Source organism: Furipterus horrens, unplaced genomic scaffold (assembly GCF_987537825.1).
Source record: "Furipterus horrens unplaced genomic scaffold, mFurHor1.1.pri manual_scaffold_13, whole genome shotgun sequence".
Taxonomy (NCBI): Eukaryota; Metazoa; Chordata; class Mammalia; order Chiroptera; family Furipteridae; genus Furipterus; species Furipterus horrens.
The window spans coordinates 39,846,923-39,867,228 of NW_028327183.1; the positions used below are offsets into that span (position 1 = coordinate 39,846,923).

At 48.3% G+C, this 20,306-nt stretch overlaps 2 protein-coding genes across 2 annotated transcripts; one reads left to right on the forward strand and one right to left on the reverse strand.

Annotated features, from left to right (window-relative positions):
* Nucleotides 1–817: 817 nt before the first annotated feature.
* On the reverse strand, nucleotides 818–2,154 carry LOC149994644 (interferon lambda-3-like). Its single transcript, XM_090260111.1, has 5 exons — nucleotides 1,978–2,154; nucleotides 1,595–1,672; nucleotides 1,188–1,331; nucleotides 1,003–1,086; nucleotides 818–916 (listed from the first exon to the last, which is right to left on the reverse strand). Exons 1-5 carry the CDS (start codon nucleotides 2,128–2,130, stop codon nucleotides 818–820), a joined length of 558 nt encoding a protein of 185 aa, XP_090116237.1. The 5' UTR covers nucleotides 2,131–2,154.
* Nucleotides 2,155–15,751: 13,597 nt separating this feature from the next.
* On the forward strand, nucleotides 15,752–17,473 carry LOC149994645 (interferon lambda-4-like). Its single transcript, XM_090259081.1, has 5 exons — nucleotides 15,752–15,773; nucleotides 16,042–16,219; nucleotides 16,750–16,997; nucleotides 17,174–17,248; nucleotides 17,403–17,473. The coding sequence occupies exons 1-5, from the start codon at nucleotides 15,752–15,754 to the stop codon at nucleotides 17,471–17,473; spliced, it is 594 nt and encodes a 197-aa protein (XP_090115207.1).
* The last annotated feature ends 2,833 nt before the right edge of the window (nucleotides 17,474–20,306 follow it).

The following is a 20,306-nucleotide window of genomic DNA, read 5'->3' on the forward strand; positions in this document are numbered from 1 at the left end:
TACTGGGGCAGGATAAATAATAGTCCCAAATGTCCAACTCAGTCCCTGGAACCTGTGACTATCTTAGGTGACATGGCAAAGGGATTGTGTAGATGGAACTAATATTTAAAGGTGTTAAACTAGAGAGATTGTCCTGGATTATCCCAGTGGGCCTAATCTAAATGCACAAGTCCTGAAAAGCAGAGGACTTTCTCCAGCGGGAGGCAGAAGGAGAAGTCAGAGGGATTCCCAGCACAAGAAGGCGTTGACACAAGCTGCCCGCTCTGAGATGTAGCGCCCACGTGTAAGGACCAGAGAGGCTGGCAGAGCTGAGAATGGAGCCCCACGTCCAACAGGAAATGGGGACCTCAGGTTACAACTGCAAGGAACAGAATTCTACAACAGCTTGCCTGAGATGGAGGTGCACTCTCCCCAGGCCTCACTATAAGAATCCCATTGGCCACACTTGGATTTCAGTGCTGTGAGGCTCATAGCAGAGAAAGAGGCTGAGCCCACCCGGAGCTCTGACCCAGGGAACAGTTAGATAATAAACTTGGGTTATTTTAAGGGGTTAAGTTTGGGGCATCTTGTTATGGCAGCAAGAGAAAATGAGTCCTCAAAAACAGATGCACAGTTTGAAAGCACAGAACACATGTTATACTTCTCATTTATTTGAACAATTCTTAAAAAAGTAGAAAAATAAATATTTTATCAGGGCTGAGTTTGAAAATTCACACATAAATACATAAATAGCAGGTAGGTGGCAATAAATTAAGAAAAGTGGCACGTGCATAAATAAAATCGAAGATGATGGGGCAGGTGGCGGGTGTGCTTGGGGTCAGACACACAGGTCTCCATTGGTGACACATTTCAGGTCACGGGTGAGGAGACGGAAGAGGTTGAATGTGACAGAGGCTTCAAGGCAGCCAGGAGACTCCTGTAGGGAAGACGGGACAGGTCAGTGGCTTCTGCCATCTGGGCTCCCAGTGGCCCCCACATGCCGGTCACTCCCTGGTCTCTTACCTTCTCTGGAGCCTCCTGGAGGCGGTGCAGCCAGTGGTGGAGGTGACCCCGGGGCCTGGGGCCTGCTGTGGCCTGAGCTGGGACCTGTGGACAAGGGGTGTGAAGCGTGAGGCAGGGTCTGGGACAGAGGGGGACATACGGGGGTCAGAGCCCACAGACATGGCTTGGGAGCCCAGAGCACTCACACAGGCCTGAAGCTTGGTGTGGATGTAGCGCAGCGTGTGAACGGGCTGGTCCAGGGTGTCCCCCAGGGTCGAGTTAGCCACGGTGTCCAGGACCTTCAGTGTCAGGGCCAGCTCAGCCTCCAAGGCCACGGGGCGCTCCCACACCTGAGGAGGGAGACGGAGGCAGGTGAGAGCTGCGCGTGAGAGAGGACAGGTGAGGGGCACTGAGGGAGGAACAGGCGAGAGCAAAACATCAGGGGACAGGTGAGAGGACACAGCCAGTGTGGGCAGGTGAGGAGAGGTCAGGGGGCCTGGCCAGGAGGGCACGGAGAAGGGGACAAGTGAGAAGGAGAGGCGAAGGGGCCACCTAAGGAGCCAGAGGAGGGGGCCGGGTGAGGCCAGGGCCGGACCTGACTCTCCCAGCTCACCTGCAGCTGCCTCAGGTCCCGGGTCCTGGGGAAGGGGCGGGAGCTGCAGCTCCAGTTCTTCAGCGAGAGCGACTCTTCCTGGAGGCAAGGGCAGAGGTCAGCCCACAGCTGGAGGGCTGAGGTTAGACCCCTGCAGTGGGACTGGAGGGAGACTAATAACACGAGGAGGGGCGTTAACTTCCAAAAGGATGGGAGAGGCATCTCCACTGCGTGGCAACACGGGTCAGCCCAAAGCAGGGAGAGCAAGCGGCAGCCCACTGTGCAAAAGGTGGAGGTTTCCCAGTGAAGGGGGGCACAGGTCCACCCTGAGCCACGTGGAGCAGGTGATCAAAAGGGAGGGGTGGAGGGTCGCCCACAGCAGGTGGGGCAGTGGGGAGACTCACCAAGGCGTCCTTGGCCCTCCTGAAGGCCTTCATGTCTTGTGGGGACAGAGACTTGAACTGCGCCATGGGGCAGCCCCTGGCACCCGGGGGGGCACTGAGGGACGTGGGGACAGGAACTGCTCCCGTCCTGGTCAGCACCGTGGTCATCAGCATCAGCACCAGTGTGCAACCCACAGCCAAGTCTGTGTTACAGAAGGAGAGACCGATGAGGGATCGGAGAGGGTCAGGGGCTGAGGGTGGGGGCTGTGGGGCTGTGAGGGTCATGGTCATTGTGGGGGGCTCACCCAGCTTCATCCTCGTTCTGGTCTCCACCAGCAGAGGGGGATCCAAGTGTCCACTGAGAGGCTGTCGCCTGGGTGTCTCACTCAGCTTTGTTCACTGTCACAGCTCTCAGTCTCTTCTTCTGGGTCTCAGCCCACTGCTCTGTCTGTGTCTGAACTTCCAGCTCTGCTGCCTGAGCTCCATGGTACAGCTTTTAGCCTGGACAGACGGGCAGTTCCAGCTGATGTAGAAAAAGTGAAAACGCACCCGCCACTAGGGGAGGCCCCAGGCTGGGGAAGCCCGGGCAGGGCGGGGCCATGAGCCAGGTGAGCAGCTGGAGGGAAAGAGAAACTGACGCAGGTTCAGGTTCACCTACAGGAGGTGAATTCCTAAGATGAGTGTCAGGAGAGGGGCAGCCTCAGCCCCCCAAATAGGGGTCACTGTCTCTGGATGGGGAAGGGACAGAGGGACTTGCCTTTCTGCATGACGCCCCAGTGCAGGGAGAGGAGGAGAAAGGCACCTCCAGGCTTGTTGCCACAAAGAATCTGGAACTTCCTAGAAAGGTTGTTTAACATATAGGAAGTTCAGGGGTGAGAAGAAGCAAAAAGGAGAAGGTCGCTGGGTAGCGGAGACAGCGTCAGAAAAGGAAATTAGCCCTGAGTTTAGAGAGGAGCTCAGCTCTTCTCTCTCTTCCACACCTGGTACTGAGAGAGAAAGAACGGGGAGAAGGGGAGCCTCACTAACATCCATGCACAGAGGGACCCAGGAATAGGAGTCTCTGCTAGAGAAGTGGGGGTGGCCAACACTCAGGGAACCAGGCCAGTTTGTGACAAACATCTTCATTCATTCACCAAGTTGTTATTCAGCCTCCACTTTGCGGCAGGTTTGACTTAATGTGCCAGGCATAGGAAACTGAAAAAGAAAACCTACAAAACAACCCTTGGAGGAAATTTTTACTGGACATGAGTGATGCAGAGTAGGGGGTTAGGGTTAAAGCACATGGTGTGCATTACATCAGGGAATGGCAATGAAAGAACTAAACAGGGTGAGAGCAGAATGTAGGAGGGAGTTGCACTGAATAAGGGGCCTGAAAAACCACGTTTGAGGAAAAGCTTTAAAGAAGTGAGGGTGGGAGCTATGTGAAGATTGAGGGGGGAGCAGTTCATGTAAAAGGAAAACAATGATGCCCCAACTTTGTCAAGTATGTTATATTTCAACTCATCACAAAGGGCTGTCACATGCAGTATTAAACCCACAATAGCAGCAAGGGCATACAGTATTTTCACTGTGTTTTAAATATGGAGTGACATTGGGAGAACGGGTCACAGACTTAGTGCTGTGACCTGTTTTAGAAATAAAGTCTCTTGAAATAATAAATAAATAAATATGAATTAAACTGCAGGGACTTAGAGATAATAAGAGACCAGCACAAGATCACGCAGCAAATAAGTGGCGAGTGTAGGATTTTAACCAAACTTTGCCTCACATTCCAGCTTCTGTGTAGCTACACATCCTGGATGCAGACAGTGAATTTGTAGCACAGGGAGAGAGTAGACAGAATCCTCAGTTAAGAAAGATGAGCTCTGATTCAAAAAAATATTTCAAAACCAAGAGCATGGATGTGCCCAAGTCACCTTCCAGTGCTTTGGTTACTTTCTGTCACTTTCAGGGGCCTTAACCGAGGGGAGGAGTTATTGCCTCAACAGTGACTTCTGAAAATAGACATATAGTCAAAATTCCTAAACTTTATACTTGTTTTTCTTAGAAAGGAAGTTTGATGAGTTTGTTGAGAGCATGGCTTCAAACCTGGTTCTGACCATCACTAGTTGTGTGACCTTGGCAAAGAGACCTGCAGTTAGCAACAATAATTGCCAGCCCACAGACTTAAACAAATAAAAAAGTACAATTGCTTGTGTATGTATATGTGTGTTATTATTTAATAGAGATCATTAAGATCATCCTATAACCTTAGCTGGAAGCTTTAGAAACCATATTGCTTTGTACATTACTCATTTCCAAGGAAAGAATAGTAACATCATTTCATAGATGAGAAAACTGAGGCTCAGAGAAAAGTTATTTGCCCAGTAACACCGTAATTAAGTGGCATGGTCAGAACAGAAAGTCAACTCACCTGATTTCCCTGGCTCTGGATTTTTCACTGAAAAGTGCCCCTCTAATGATCGATCACAGGGGAACAACCAAGGTAAATGCAAGAATATTTAATAAGGGCAATAAATTACCACCGGAAGACAGCATAGCAAATCACATAGGGTTTTCACTTATACAAAAGCAAAAGGGTAACAGAAACAAAATAGTACGGTCACCCAAAGACTTGGGCCCTTTCACTGACAGATCCCTTAGGGCATGAGGCCTCCCCAGTGGGGACACCCAAGAGTCACAAATTCATAGAATCTCAAAGCGAACGCTAAAGGTTCAAATCAGGGTGTGGGACCTGACCTGGGAGCCAGGAGTCTGGGTTTCCGGTAACCAGAGAAGTAGGAACTGGTCCATGGAGTCAGAGATCCATGGTACGGACCCAGGACTCTATCTTGTTTCTTGGTGCCAGACACAGCCCCTGGAATATCTTAGGGGAATGCACCCCATTGAAATGTCCTTGCTTCCCGGAGACACGTTCTGGTCCTTGGAAAAGTAACTACACCTCATGGTGCACGTAGCACAGGCCATCGAGGTCAGGCCAGCAGCAGCAGAGTCCCCTGAGCTTCAGCGCCTCCTGGCTGAGACCGGGCTCCAGGAAAGGGCAACAGAGCCGCGCTCGCAGCCTCCCGCCTGCAGAGCCGTGCGTCCCCACGGAGCCGTCGGTCGCGGGCTCAGAGACAAGGCCCCGAGTGCGCCACCAGCTTCAGGTCCCACGTGAGCAGGCGCAGGAGGTTGAAGATGACGCGGGCTTCGTGGCATAGAGGCGAGTCCTGGAACCCGGGAAGGGGGCGGAGCGGGGCTGACGCAGGAATTTCCTCCCGAGAAAACCCCCGCCACCCGCCATCTATGGATCCTGTGCTCCCGACCGATCTCCATCCACCTCACTGGCCTCTCCATCCCACCTTCCCTGACGACCACCGGCTTCGACGCCGGCTCCACTCACAGCTCTCCGCGTTTTGGGACGTCCCCTGCGTGGCCGGAGGGACTTCCTCGAGGAGCCTGGCCGCACCAGCTCGAGCTGAAAAGGGGCAGCAGGTAAACGGAGGAGGCAAAGGACCGAGTATCCAGCGACTCCGCCTGCGAGCCTCCCATTGTTGACCAGAGCGCAGATCTGGGGACGCCGAGAGGACGTGAATCTGGACGGGTGTGGGGCTCAGCGGGACAGATAGCGGAGCCAGCGGTGGTGGGTGGAGGGGCCGGGCGCGGGGGACACTCACGCAGGCCACCACGTCCCTCCGCGCGGCCGCCAGCAGCTCCAGGGTCGGGACGACGCCGGGAAACAACTCGGGGCTGGGAAGGCTGCTCAGCACAGTCTGGGCGTCCGAGAGGTCACGGGCCACGAGGCGCAGCCGCGCACAGGACTGAAGACACCACAGGGTTAGCGGCGGCCGCGCCCCCGCTCCCCTCTACGTCCCCTTCCTGGGTCCAAAGCGCAGGCCTCACCAAGGGCGGCGGGGGACCCCTCCTTGGGCGGAAGGAGCAGTTGTGTGGCCTCCAGCTCAGTGTCTCTTCCTCCTGGGGTGGGGGCAAGGGAGGGCGTGAGGATGCGCTTCCTCGCTGGGTCCCTGAAGAACTGGGACGTCGGAGGTCCCTGGACGTGGACCCGGACTCGCCGGTACAGTCGTGTGTATCGTGCGCTGAACCACGGAGCGCTCCGAGGGCGTGAACTCGGACTGAAATTCACACCTGATGAGATCCGAGATGCAGCTGCTGGACGCTAGGATGCTAGGGTCTCTCAGGGCAGGGACCGGAATCCCCGACCCCGACTTGCCCAGCCTCCCCTGAGATTGGGGGTCTGAGCGTCACTCACGTAGTGGTCCCTCAGAACTTTGACCGCCGCCAGCGCCCTGGGCTCCAGCCATCGGTAGTGCGAGAGGACGCGGCGCCAGGGTTCATCCACGCTGGACCTGCCACCACGCTCACCGTCACCAAGACCCACAGCCCCACGGACACCTCAGCTGCACTAATTGGCCTCATCTGTGCTCCTGCAGAAAGGTAGGGACGTCAGGGAGGCGGAGGGGAAGGCCCCGAGTCCAGCCCTTGCCCCTGGTTAGACTGGCAGAGGGACCGACCTCAGGTCTCTGGGGGAGAGACGCGGTGGGCCCTGAGACCTCTGCTACCCCGAGCCTCTGTCCCCTCACTCCTCACCTGCAATATGCTCTCCGTGCCTTGTGCTGGAGCGGGGCCTGCCTTGAACGGTGCCTTGCGAGGTGTCCCGAGCAGTGTCCACCCTCACCAGCGGTGCCTGCACCCTCCGTGGCTGCTTTTATGTGCCTGGCTGAGAAACGGTGAGCGGCTGGGCTTCCCCGTTCAGGTTAAGTTTTCCGAACATCAGCGCTGGCCGCTGGCCCATTAGGATGCTGGCCTAGGAGTCAGGACTTTACTTGCCTGTCCCCACCGTGCCAGCCATGGCTCTGCCCCAACTCTCTGTCACCAGTTCTGGTTTCTGACCCTCTCTGTATCCTGTCTTTTCATAACACTCCTTTTTATTTTTTCTTGGTTCTATGATAATAACAAGCCCTTGTTAGTGCTTACTGTGTAGTGGGCACTGTTCTAAGATACATACATCTCAGTTAATTGTCAAAGAAGGACACTACAAGGAGTACTTCCACTTCATAGGTCAGAAAACTGAGGAACTGTAAAATGAAGGAAATTTTCCAAGATTCACAATTAGTGTCAGAGGGAGGACTTGAACCTGCATACTGTTCAGCTTCAAAGCTTGTTCTTCATGCTGGATTTGCCCCTAAATATCTGATTCAATCTTCTATCTTTGTCCTTCATTTCATTCCACTTCTGGTTCTTCCCTCTGTATGTGCCACCCTTTTGTCTGGTCGCTCGTTTGACTTTCTGTCTCTGCCTTTGTCTAACTCCTACCTGTCTCTCATTCCTTTTCCCAGCAAACATCCAGGCCATGGTCTCCCTGTCTCTCTCTGTTAGTCTCACTCAATCTCTTGTTTTAGTTTTCAAATGAAATCTATTGTTTCCTTTTATGATAAAGTTAGCAATGCAGGTTCAAGACTAAAGCTTGAAAAATACAGAAATGCATAAAGGAGACAAAAACCTGCCTATAACTTTACCCACCTCTATCCCTTCACCTCACATCTGAAATAACTTCCAATATGTAGAAATTTTATATGTATTCATCTGTACCAAAGAGATGCATTCATTTTAAAGATTTAGTCCATACAAAAACATACAAGTGGAAGAACAAAAGGAATATTCAATCCCACTTCCTGCAGGTAATTCTTCCTAACAGTTAGTAGCTATTACTCCTCTTCCTCCCCCCTCCACCATCCTTTCTATGAGCTAATTCTCCCCAGTGGAACCAGGCTGTGTCAAGATTGGTAGCCTGCTTTTTATGTCTTCCCGTTACCTCTCATTTGCATTTCCCTACATCTTCAGCTACACTGTATCAGTTAGGGCCCCAGCAGGAAACAGATGGCCAATTAATTTAGGGTAAGTTGAGGTGGGTTTCATACTGGGAGTATTTACAAAGGGATTTGAGAGTGAAGGGAAAGGACAGGGGGTAGTGCAAGGCCTTGGGGCCCGTGCTGGGGGAAGATCTGCCATCCGTAGGCCTGAAAGAAGCAGAGCAGAGAGGGAGTGCTTACCTGACCTGGGAGGGACAGAGTTCTGTGCACAGGACAAGGAAACAGACAAGTTGTGGTGGCCTGAAGGGAAGAAGCCTGGGGAATGAATAATTGCTCTGACCTCTCAGAGAATAAAGTCTCGTTCCCCTCTCCCTGGCCCTACTGCTAGGCTACCACTTGGTTGCACCCAATGAAAGGCAAGAGCCAGCTTCCTGGGGCCCAGAGCAGGGTGCACAAGTGGGAAGAGTAGACCTGGAGGGGCAATGGAAGACATCCCACATACACTGCCACTAAGGCTTCTATTCTACAGGATCACTGAGTAACCAGTGCCCCCCTGGTGAGCACTGAGGTTACTTGTGGTCTTTTCTTAAAGCCATGGTTATCAGGGCTGGGGGAGAAGGAGAAACCAATCTTTCCATTGTCCTAACAATGTCTTTCATAGAGCTGAAGGTTTATATCTGTTGAATTCCAACTCATTAATTCTTTTTTTTTTTCATGGATCATGCTTTCGTGTATGTAAAAGTCATCACCAAGCCAAGGCCCCCTAAATATTTTCCTTTGCTGTATTCTAGAAATTTTATAGGTTTGCACTTTACTTTTGGGTCTATGATACATTTTGAATTAATTTTTGTGATATCTGTAAGTTCTGTATTCAGAGTCTTTTTTATTTATTTATTTATTTATTTATTTATTTTGCAGGTGAATGTCCAGTTGTTGCAATACCATTTGTTGAGAAAACTATCTTTTCTCCATTGAAGTGCCTCTTTCTCAAAGACCAGTTGACTATTTGTGTGGTTCTATTCCTAAACTTTCAATTCTATTCCACTGATTTGTCTGTCCTTTCTTTAACACCTCACTGTCTCGATTACTGAAGCTATAGAGTAAGTCTTGACAGCAGGTATTGTCAGTCCTCCACCTTTGGTCTTCTCCTTTCAAATTGTGTTATTTTGGATTATTTGAATATCTCCATAAACTTTCAGTTCATCAATATCCACAAAATGACTTGCCTGGATTTTGATTGGGTTGTATTGAATCAATAGATTAAACTGAAAAGAACGGACATCTTGACAATATTGAGTCTTCCTATCCGTATGAATGGAATATTTACTTATTTATTAAATGTATTTGTTTATTTTTATTAATTTCTGAACCATTTTTTCTCAAACTGGGCTCCTCAAGTCCCATGACATTTATTAGAGTGGCTGGAGGAAAATGCTTTTTGGGGCAGAAGTGTTGGAAAATGCCCAGTTAAACCATGTTGAGTAAGTTTCTCTGCAGCAGAACTTCTCAAGGCCTTGAACCTGCTAATATCCTGTGTCTCACTCAGCGTGCAGTGGTTGGCAGACCTTGGCACCCTTCTCCAAGAAACAACTAACAACCAGTGAACACCAGATTTCTAAGCTCTGCAACCAGGAATGGCTATTTTTTAAGCAAAATTATGCAAAAGTCAAATAGTGAAAATGAAGACAGCTGTAAGTAAAGATAACCATTGACAACCAGAACATGATCCGCTCTACCTTCGATGGCACTTTCTAGTTTTCCAAGTGAATTTTATGCATTTTCTCAGCATCACTCACCACTACTCCCAGATGAGGGACACATCTTTGGAATTATTGGCCCTTTTTGCTAAGAATGTTCATGTCTGAGGGGAATATCTCTATTTTGAGATCTTTAATTCTTTTCACAGATTTTTATCATTTTTCTCATATAGAGCTTGTTTATATTTTGTTAGATTTGTGCCTAGATATTTCATCTTGGAGGTGCTAATGAAAATCATGCTTTTAATTTCAAATTCAAATTGTTCATTGCTGTTTACAAGAAAACAATTGTCTTTTTTACATTAAGGTTGTATCTTGCAACTTTTTAAAAATCACTTATTGGCTCAGAAATATTTTTAAATGAATAATATTAAATACACAGGAGTATAAAGAAAACTGATTATATTGGAACAGAGTTACCAAACATAAAAATAATGTTGTTATAAATAATATACATGCCTCTTTATTACTACATTAAGTAACAAGATATAGCAACAGGTTTAATAACTACTGTAATTTTGAGGTAGAAATGAGAGTAAATGATATTTCAAGATATGTGCCACCTCTGTAATGTGCCATGAAAATATCTATGGCTTCTTTTAGTGACAAAGTCACAAGTTCTGCTAATAACATTGTGGTATGATTACTATTATTGCTTACAATCCTAATGGAAGGAATGTAAAGTTGTAGTGAGAAGTTAATAAGGATAAAAATGCATCTTTTTTCCATACATGTTCACTCTTTCCTGAATCCTATTGGGGGATTGGTCCATGAACTCCAAGTTAAGCTAGATCTACAGCAGTTACCTAGGATGAAGTGGATCTATATGTACAGACATAGAAAAATCCTTAAGACAAATTACAGAGTAAAGAGAGTAAGTTGCTGAACAATACACTTGGTGTGACATACTTGTGTTTAGAAGTACTCACACATGCAAAAGTAGTTCAATGGAGAACAGCAGTCTATTCAACAAGTGTTGCTGGAGCCGTTGGACATCCATAGGCCAAAAAATGAACCTTGACTTAAACCTCACACCTAAAATAAAAATGACCTCCAAATGCATCATGGACTTAGATGCAAAATATAAAGGTATAAAACTTTCAGAAAAAAATATGAGAACATTTTCGGGACCTATGGCTAGGCGAAGAGTTCTTAGACTTGACACCAAGGGCTCCACCCATAAAAAAGAAAGAATTGATGAACTGGACTGACAAAGGACTGGAATCTAAAGGAGATAAAGAACTCTCAAAACTCTACAGTAAAAAAAATTAATCCAATTGGCATATAAGCAAAAGACATGAAGGTGTATTTCACCAAAGTGGATGCACAGATGGGCAATAGCACATGATAAGGTGCTCAATACCACTAGTTGGTAGAGGAATGCAAATTAAAACCACAATGAGATATTATCACACACCTGGAAAAATGGTTAAAATAAAAAAAAAAGTAGTGATATCAAATGCTGATGAGGATGCAGAGAAACTGACTCACTCATACATTGTTGGTTTGAATGCAAATGGAAAATAGCTGGGCAGTTTCTTACAAAATTAAATGGGCAACTACCATATGATCTAGTAATTGCATTCCTGAGCATTTACCCCAGAAAAATGAAGACTTATGGTCCCACAGAATCTTACACATGAATGTTTATAGCAACTTTATTTGCAACAGTCAGAAACTGGAAACAATCCAGATGTTCTTTAACAGGTGATAGTTAAACTGTAGTACATTCATGCCATCAGCAATAAATAGGAACAAAGTCTTGATATACAAAGCTATCTGGATAAGTTTCCAAAGAATTATGCTGAGTGAGAAAATCCCATCCCCAAAAGTGACCTACCTTTGTGGTGATGGAATTTTCTATATCTTGACTGTATAAATGTCAATATCCAAGCTTGTGATATTGCACTATATAGTATTGCAAGATGTTACCATGGGGCAGTGGAGCTGGGTAAAAGGCACACAGAACCTCTGTATCATGTCTTACAATGGTATGTGAATCTACAATTATGTCAAAATAAAAATAATCAACACAATCATTCACAAGTATTATATATTTCCTCAGGCACTATATGAGGTATGACAAGATGTGTAAAAAGGTATGCAAACAGATCCCCCATTGATCAATAGTGAGGTGTCTATAGGGAGGGCATTGGAACTGAAGGGATGATCACTGGAATATGTCATTTTATCAATATTTTCATTGCTCCAAGGGGAAGAAATTCTACCTGAGTGATTAGAATAACAAATTCATGGAATATGAGGAAAATACTAGGTCCTTGATTGCTTAACTCTCGGTGGGGTGAACAATTTTTTAGAGCTTTGTTAGAGATAGCATATGTGTCCTCACCTCTAGACCTGAGTAGAATACTGGACTTGCCCTCCACCACTCTGCCACTGTGCTGGTGATCTCTACAGATCCCTCCACATCTATCTGTGGCCCATACTGGGCCATGCAATACTGCATCTGGGAGGCTCCCCAGCCCTTTGGTTTGTGGCTGGGTTCAGGCAATAGGAGGTGCTGGCAGGGGATTGAAGAGAGGAAGAAAAGAAAGACGGGGGGATTTATTCTGAGTTCCCCTGGTTCCCTCCCTGCAGGGCTGAGGTCTAACAATGGCTGCATTCCTCTGTCTACAGCCACACTCTTCCTCACCTCATCCAGGATGGTTAGTATCTGCTCTCCATGAAGCTAGCCTCTGGGTGCATCAGTAATCCTTGTTGATTCCCTTAACCCTGCCCACTTTTTCCCAGGTTAAACATTTCAGCTTTCTTTATTAAGATAACTGTAGATCTGCATGCATTATAAGAAATAATGCAGGGAGCTCCTGTACACTGTTTATCCAGTTTTCCCCAGTAGTTACATTACAGAAAATTATACTACAATATCACAGTATAGATATTGACATGCGTGCAATCCACCCATCTTATTCAGATAACCCTAGTTTTACTTATATTCCGTGTGTATGTGTGTGTGTGTTTAGTTCTACACGATTTTGTCACATGTGCAGGTTCATGTATTCACCACCACAGTCAAGACAGAACAATTATCCTGGCTGGTGTGGCTCAGTGGATTGAATGCCAGTCTGAAAACCAAGAGGTCACTGGTTTGATTCCCAGTCAGGGCACATGCCTGGGTTGCCAGCCAGATCCCCAGCTGGGGACGTGCAAGAGGCAGCCAATCAATGTATCTCTCACACATCAATGTTTCTCTCCCTTCCCTTCTCTCTGAGAATAAATAAATAAAATCTTTAAAAAGAAAGAGAGAACAATTCCATCAACACAAGGACCCTTGGGACTGTCTTATTTATAACCACACCTATCCCTGTCCCTCTATCACCCACCTTGTCCCTAACCCCTTGCAATCACTAATTTGTTCTCCACTTATAAAATCTTGTCACTTCAAAAACTGTTATATAAATAGGGCCATGTCATATGTAGTGACCTCATGGTATGGGCTTTTTCACACAAGATAATGCCCTGGATATTCATCCAGTTGCTGTGTGTGTCTGTTGTTCATTCCTGTTTCACAGTACAGAAGCACCAGAGTTTGTTTAACTATTCACTTTCTGAAGGGCATTTTTAGATTTTGGGCTATTACTAATAATGCCGCTATCAAAGTTGCCTTCCGATGACCAGGTAGCCATAAGTTTTCATTTCTCTAGAATTAATGTCCAGTGGTGGTTGCTGGTTTGACCAGCAGTTACATGTTCAGTTTTATGAGAAACTGACAAACTGTTTTTTAGAGTGACTGTACCCATTTTACATTCCTACCAGTAATTAGAACTGATCCACTTTCTAGATCGTTTTTGAGTTGTGCCCACAAGAAAGTTCTCCAGAGCTTTTTGTTCTTGTTGTTGCGGTTGTTAATCTTGAAGCAGTTTTTGTCGTTGAATAGGCATCTCTAACAGCAGGGTCACAGGAAACCTTTCTGTAAGGACGAAATTTGTCTCAGACCGGTTGGGCCGCTGCAACAAACTACCACAGGCTGGGTGGCTTGTAGACAACAGAAGGTTACTTCTCACTCTGGAGGCCAGAAGTCCAAGATGGAGGCTCCTGTGTGGTGTGGTGAGGGCCCTCTTCCAGGAGGCAAAGTTCTCGCTGTGCCTCACACGGAGGAAGGTGCTAGGGGGCCCTGTGGTTTCCCTTTTCGGGGAGAACTCATCCCATTCTTGAGGTTCCACGTCCTGAACTATCACCTCCTAATGACCCCTCCTACGAATACCATCATCTTTGTCTGTTAGAATTTCAACACACCAATTATGAGGGACAAACATTCAGACCATAGCAGTATTAAATGCCCTCCCTGTTGTACATGACTCGAGCTAATAACCTGTGTTGTGGTGCTCAGAGCTCAATCCCTGATTGTCAAGAGTTGACGTTTGGTACTTTGCAGTGTCCAGTCCCAGAGCGCTGCCCTCTTCCTGCCAGTACCCATTTTACTGCTAGTTCCTTGGTCTTTGAAGACAGGGGATTTCATTTCAGTCCCATGGTGTATATCAGTTTGGACACTTGGGCACGTAACCCAGGACCCAACTCAAGCTCGCTTGAACAATGGAGAATTTGTGGACTTATAAAACTGTGAATCAGGGTGAACGTGAGGCTTCAGGTAATGTTTATTCCAGTAAGATATTGAGAACCTCTGTTTTGTTGTGTTTTGTTTGGATCTTTCAGGTTTCCCTTCCAACAGTGGATAGGCTGTTTACCCTCATAATTCCAAGATGGGTGCTAGCAGTTCCTGGCTTTACACTTCATTCTCCCCCAGGAAGGAGAAGACAGCATCCTTCCCCCAAGGTGTCCACGACAGACTCATTCTGAACAGACTGGCTTAGCTCATATGCCCACCCTAAGCCCAGTCACTGTGACTGGAGAGGCCAACTGAGTGGCTGCAGTCAGGTCACATGACCCATTCCCGGAGTCACCTTCCCCAAACTATTTGGGTCTCCAATTGAAATGGGGGATGCTGGGAAAGGTGGGGGGAGGGGTGGAAAGTTTGAAAAGTATGCTGCATGGATACATTGGGGCATCTTTTCTAATGTTTTTGATTTTTCAGAGTTTTTACCTTTTAATTATTTTGACACTTCTCAAAACCTCTTTGTCTTTGAATTTATACAGTGAAAAAGAAAATATTTTTTTCATATTAATGCTAAGGAAAAAACAGATCTTCAAAACAGTCACTACTTGCCTGTAACTATCAATTTTTATTAATGAACTTAATTATAATTCATTAATAGTGGTCTCATGTAGGAAGTATGAGTAAATTTGCCTAAGACACACCTAAGCTATTCTGTATGTGGCTAGATCAGTCTCTATAAACAAGAGAAGGCAGAGCATCACCGATCATAACCCAGAAGGTCTGAGATCAACTCCAGAAGCCACATCTATGAGCTGTATGAGCCACACGCATAGCCTCTCTATGCTTCAGTTATCAACCAATGAAAGATGTATGTCACAGTGTTGATGAGGAGAATAAAACAATAAACACAAGGACTTCAAGTGAAGCCTAGTATAGGGGCAGTGCTCAGTACATAATAGCTGTAATTATTATTACATAGAAAACTGTTGTAACCATTGTGTTACAATTGCTACAGTATCCAATACAGTAACATGCTATACAGGTTTGTGGCCTAGTAACACTAGGCTACACCATACAGCTAGGTGTGTACCAGGCTGTACCATCTAGGCTGGTGTAAGTGCACTCAATGATGCTTGCACATGCAGGATCACCTAAGGATGCAGTACTCAAAATGTGTTCCCAGAAGAAAGACCCAGATGAGGGAAAACCAGAGAGAAGAGAAGGGGTAATATTTATGCAGAGAGAAAAAAAAAAACAGAGACAGACGAATGTAATAAAAGAGAGATCACCGGAAACCCCCACTATGACTCCCCGTGTAAACTCTTGTACGGACACCTCTGCCAAGTCTGTACCTTCCAAGAGAAGGAAACGGTGTGTTTTCAGTTCATTCCTAGAGTGCAAAAAAAAAACAACAACCCAAAAACAAAAAACCAGCACAGGCAGAAAAGGCAAACACATATCCAGAAAACAGAAACAAGCAATTGTCTAAGGCTAGAAAGTTGAGGCTGAGCCACAGTGGGGACAGGCAGGTAAAGTCCTCACTCCTAGGCCAGCATCCCACTGGGCCAGCAGCCAGCGCTGATGTTCGGAAAACTTAACCTGAACAGGGAAGCCCAGCCGCTCACCGTTTCTCAGCCAGGCACATAAAAGCGGCCATGGAGGGTGCAGGCACCGCTGGTGAGGGTGGACACCGCTCGGGACACCTCTCAGGGGACAGTACAAGGCAGGCCCCGCTCCAGAACGAACCACGGAGGGCATATTGCAGGTGAGGAGTGAGGGGAGAGAGGCTCCGGGTAGCACTGGTCTCAGGGGCCACCACGTGTCTCCCACTGTGGGTGCTCAGCGACAGTGACCTGAGGTCGGTCCCTCTGCCAGTCTAACCAGAAGCAAAGGGTGAACTCAGGACCTTCCCCTCCACCTCCCTGACATCCCTCGATTTATGAAGGAGCAGAGATGAGGCCAAGCGGTGCAGCCGCTGTGTCTGTGGGGCTGTGGGTCTTGGTGACGGTGAGCGTGGTGGCAGATCCCGGCGTGGCTGAACCCCAGCGCTGCGTCCTCTCGCACTGCCGATGGCAGGAGCCCAGGGCGCTGGCTGGCGGCTGTCAAGACGCTGAGGGACCACTGTGTGAGTGACGCCCAGACCCCCAGTTCCAGGGAACGCTGGCCCTACCAGGGTCTGGGATGCTGGTCCCTGCCCCAAGGGGCCCTGGCATCCTAGCCTCCAGCAGGCGCATCTCGAATCTCAGTTGGGGGTTCACAAATCTACCAGGAGGCCTTCTCAGACCTCAGCACCGTAATAACAGAAACTGCTTCATGCCAGTGACAAAAGGGTGCCCCCAGTAGGCGTCCTAGGTCATGTCGGGGTGCAGCGCTCCTCCAGGTGTGCATTTCTGTCCGAGCTCACGCCCTAGGAGAGCTCAGTGCACAATACACACGACCGTACCGGCCATTTCCGGTCCATGTCCAGGAATCCCCCACAACCCAGCGGTTGGTTCATGGGCCCTGGCAAAGAGGCCCACTCTTACCCCCTCCCTTGTTTTTCCCACCCCAGGAGGGAGAGACACTGAGTTGGAGGCCACGCTACTGCTCCTTCCACCCAAGGAAGGATTCCCCGCGGCCCTTCGTGAGGCCTGCGTGTTGGCGGGGACTGCAGGGCCCGGGGCGCGGCAGCCTCTAACTCCAACACCGTTCTCCAGCAGTCGTGCACGCGGCTACGCCTGGTGGCCCGGGGCCTCTCGGACGGCCAGGCGGTGCTGAGCAGCCCTCCCAGCCCCGAGTTTTTTTCCTGCATCGCCCCATCCCTAGAGCTGCTGGCGGCAGCGCAGAGGGACGTGGTGGCCTGCGTGTGTGCCCCGCGCTCGGCCCCTCCACCCTCTGCCAGCTTGCTCTCTGGCCCCACAGGCAGGCCGCCGGATTCGCGATCTGTCCCGCTGAGCCCAAAACCCGTCCAGACACGATCTAGGTCCTCTCGGCGTCCCCAGAGCTGCGCTTTGGTCTGGGGCTGGGAGGCTCACAGGCGGAGTCAGTAGGAGACTCGGTCCTTCGCCGCCTTCGTCTATCTCCTGTCCCTGCTCCAGCTCGAGTTGGTGCGCCCAGGTTCCTCGAGGAAGTCCCTCCAGTCACCCAGGAGGCGCCCCAAAACACGGAGAGCTGTAAGTGGAGCCGGCGTTGAAGTCGTTGGATGGCAGGGACGGGGGCGGGGCCCGCGTGTGGTGGGGCGCTGTCCAGAGCTGAGGATAGTTTGAGGACAGATGGAGAAGAGTTTTTCAGTAGGAAATTCCTGGCTCAGCTTCCGCCTCTTTCCAGGTTTCCAGGACAGGCCTGGGTGCGAAGAAGCCAGCGTCATATTCAACCTCCTGCTCATGTGGGACCTGTAGCTGGTGGCCCACTCAGAGTCTTGTCTTTGACACCGCTACGCCTCCACGGGGACCCGTGGCTCTGCAGGCCGGAGGCTGAGAGCGCAGCTCTGTTGCCCTTTCTTGGAGGCCGGCCTCCAGCCAGGGGCTCCAGAAGCTCAGGAGACTCTGCCGCTGCTGGCCTGACCTCGATGGCCTGTGCTCGGTGCACCAAAAGACACGGGTACACTTCCAAGGACCAGAACGTGTCTCTAGGAAGCAGGGACATTTCGATGGGGTACATTACCCTAAGATCTTCCAGGGGCTGCGTCTGGCACCAAGAGGTTTGAGTCCTGGGTCCACATAGGTCTCTAACACCACATACCATGAACCAGTTTCTACTTCTCTGGCTACCCAGAAGCCCAGAACCCGGTCTCCCAGGACAGGTCCCACACCCTGATTTGGACCTTTATTGTCCACTTCGATATTCTATGAATCTGTGACTCTTGGATCTCCCCACTGGGGAGGCCTCATGCCCTAAGGGATCTGTCAGAGAAAGGGCCCAAGTCCTTGGGTGACTGTACTATTTTGTTTCTGTTACCCCCGTGCTTTTGTATTAGTGAAATCCCTATGTAATTTGCTATTCTGTCTTCAAGTGGTAATTTATTACCATTATTAAATATTCTTGCATTTACATTGGTTATTCCCCTGCGTTCATTTTGAGGGACACTTTTCAGTGAAAAGTGCTGAGCCAGGAAAATCAGGAGACTTAGGTTTCAGTCAGATTCTGCCACTTAGTTATGCTGTACCTGGGCAAATTACTTTCTGAGCCTCAATCTCCTCATCTATACAATAGCGTTCTTATCCTTTTCTTGGAAATGGGTATGTACATTGAAATAGTGTTTCTAAAGCTTCCAGGTGAGGCCATAGTATGGCCTTAATCAACAGTCTCTATTAAATAATCACACACACACATAAATACACAAGCAATTGCACTTTTTATTTGTCCAAGTCTGTGTGCTGGTGATCTTTGCTGCTAACTGCAGGTCTCTTTGCCAAGGTCACACAGCTGTGAGGATCTGAGCCAGGTTTGAATCCCAGACCCTTTAGTTCGATAGTCCATGCTCTTAATCACTTCATTGAACTTCATTCTAAGAAAAAATTGTAAATTAATTTTAGGAATTTTGACATCCTTTGTCTTTTTTCAGAATTCTCTGTTGATGCAATGTCTCCTCCCCTGGGTTAAGACCTCTGCAATTGACAGAAACTGACCAATGCACTGGAAGGTGACTTGGGCACATCCCTGTTCTTGGCTTTGAACATTTTTGGCTATCAGAGCTCAACTTTCTCAGCTGAGGATTCTGCCAACTCTCTCCATGGAATTTTGAATAATGGAAAAAGTATGGGGTGGAAGTCATTTGTCAAAAAGCACTTGGCACCTCTGTGCTAGAAATTAATTGTCTCCACATCCACGAGATATAGCTACACAGTAGCTGGAGAGTGTAATAGTTACTGCTAGGGTGTCAGAAAAAAACTTGGTTAAAATCCTGCCCTCACCACTTATTTCTTCTATGACCTTGGCAGGTCTCATAACATCTCTGATTTCCTGCATTTTACTCAGCATTTATTTATTTATGTATGAATTTCTTAAATTATTTCAAGATACTTTCTATTTAGAACAGGTCACAACACTAAGCTTCTGTCCTTCTGTCAATGTTACATAATTAAAATTAGGGAAAGCCCAGTACGCCCTTGATGTAATTGTGGGTTTAATACTGCAGGTGGCAAAGCCTTTGTGATGGGGTGAAATATAAAGTATGTGACAAAATGGGAGCGTCCTTGTTTGCCTTCTGCACTGATGGCTTCCCCCTCAGCTCTTCACATAGCTCCCTCCCTCACTTTAGGTATTTGCTCAAATGAGATTTTTTTCAGGCCACTTCATTCAGTGCAACCCCCTCTTACACTTTGCCTCAACCCACTTTAGTTCTTTCATTTTCTGTTCTCTAATGTAATGCACACCACCTGCTTAAGCCCCTCCCTCTACACTCCTTAACTCCTCTCCAGTAAAAAATTCCTGCAAGGAGTGTTTTGTAGGTTCTTTTTTCCAGTACCCTATGCTTGGTACCTTGAGCCAGGCCTGACACAAAGTGAGGATAAATACTTGGTGAACGAATGAAGGTGTTTGTCGCAAACTAAGCTGGTCCTCTGAAGTCCCTGGCCACCCCCAGTTCCCTAGCAGAGCCTCCTCTTCCTGGGTCCCTCTGTGCCTGGACAATTCAAGGTGTTAGTGAGGCTCCCCTCCTCCCCGTTCTTTCTCTCTCAGTACCGGGTGTGGAGGGGAGTGAAGAGCTGACCTCTCTGACTCTGAACTCAGGGCTGATTTCCCTTTCTGATGCTGTCCGCCCGCCTAGCAGCCTTCTCTCTCTCTCTTCTCACCCCTGAACTTCCTATACGTTAAACAAGCTCTCTAGGAAGTTCCAGATTCTTTGTGACAACAAGCCTGGAGGTGCCTTTCTCCTCCTCTCCCTGCACTGGGGAGTCATGCAGGAAGACAAGTCCCTCTGTCCCTTCCCCATCCAGACACTGTGACCCCTCTTTGGGGGGCTGAGGCTGCCCCTCTCCTGACACTCATCTTAGGAATTCTCCTCTTGTAGGTGAACCTGAACCTGGGTCAGTTTCTCTTTCCCTCCAGCTGCTCACCTGGGGCTTCCCCAGCCTGGGGCCTCCCCTAGTGGCGGTTGTTTTCACTTTTCCTACATCAGCTGGAACTGCCCGTCTGTCCAGGCTAAAAGCTGTACCATGGAGCTCAGGCAGCAGAGCTGGAAGTTCAGACACAGACAGAGCAGTGGGCTGAGACCCAGAAGAAGAGACTGAG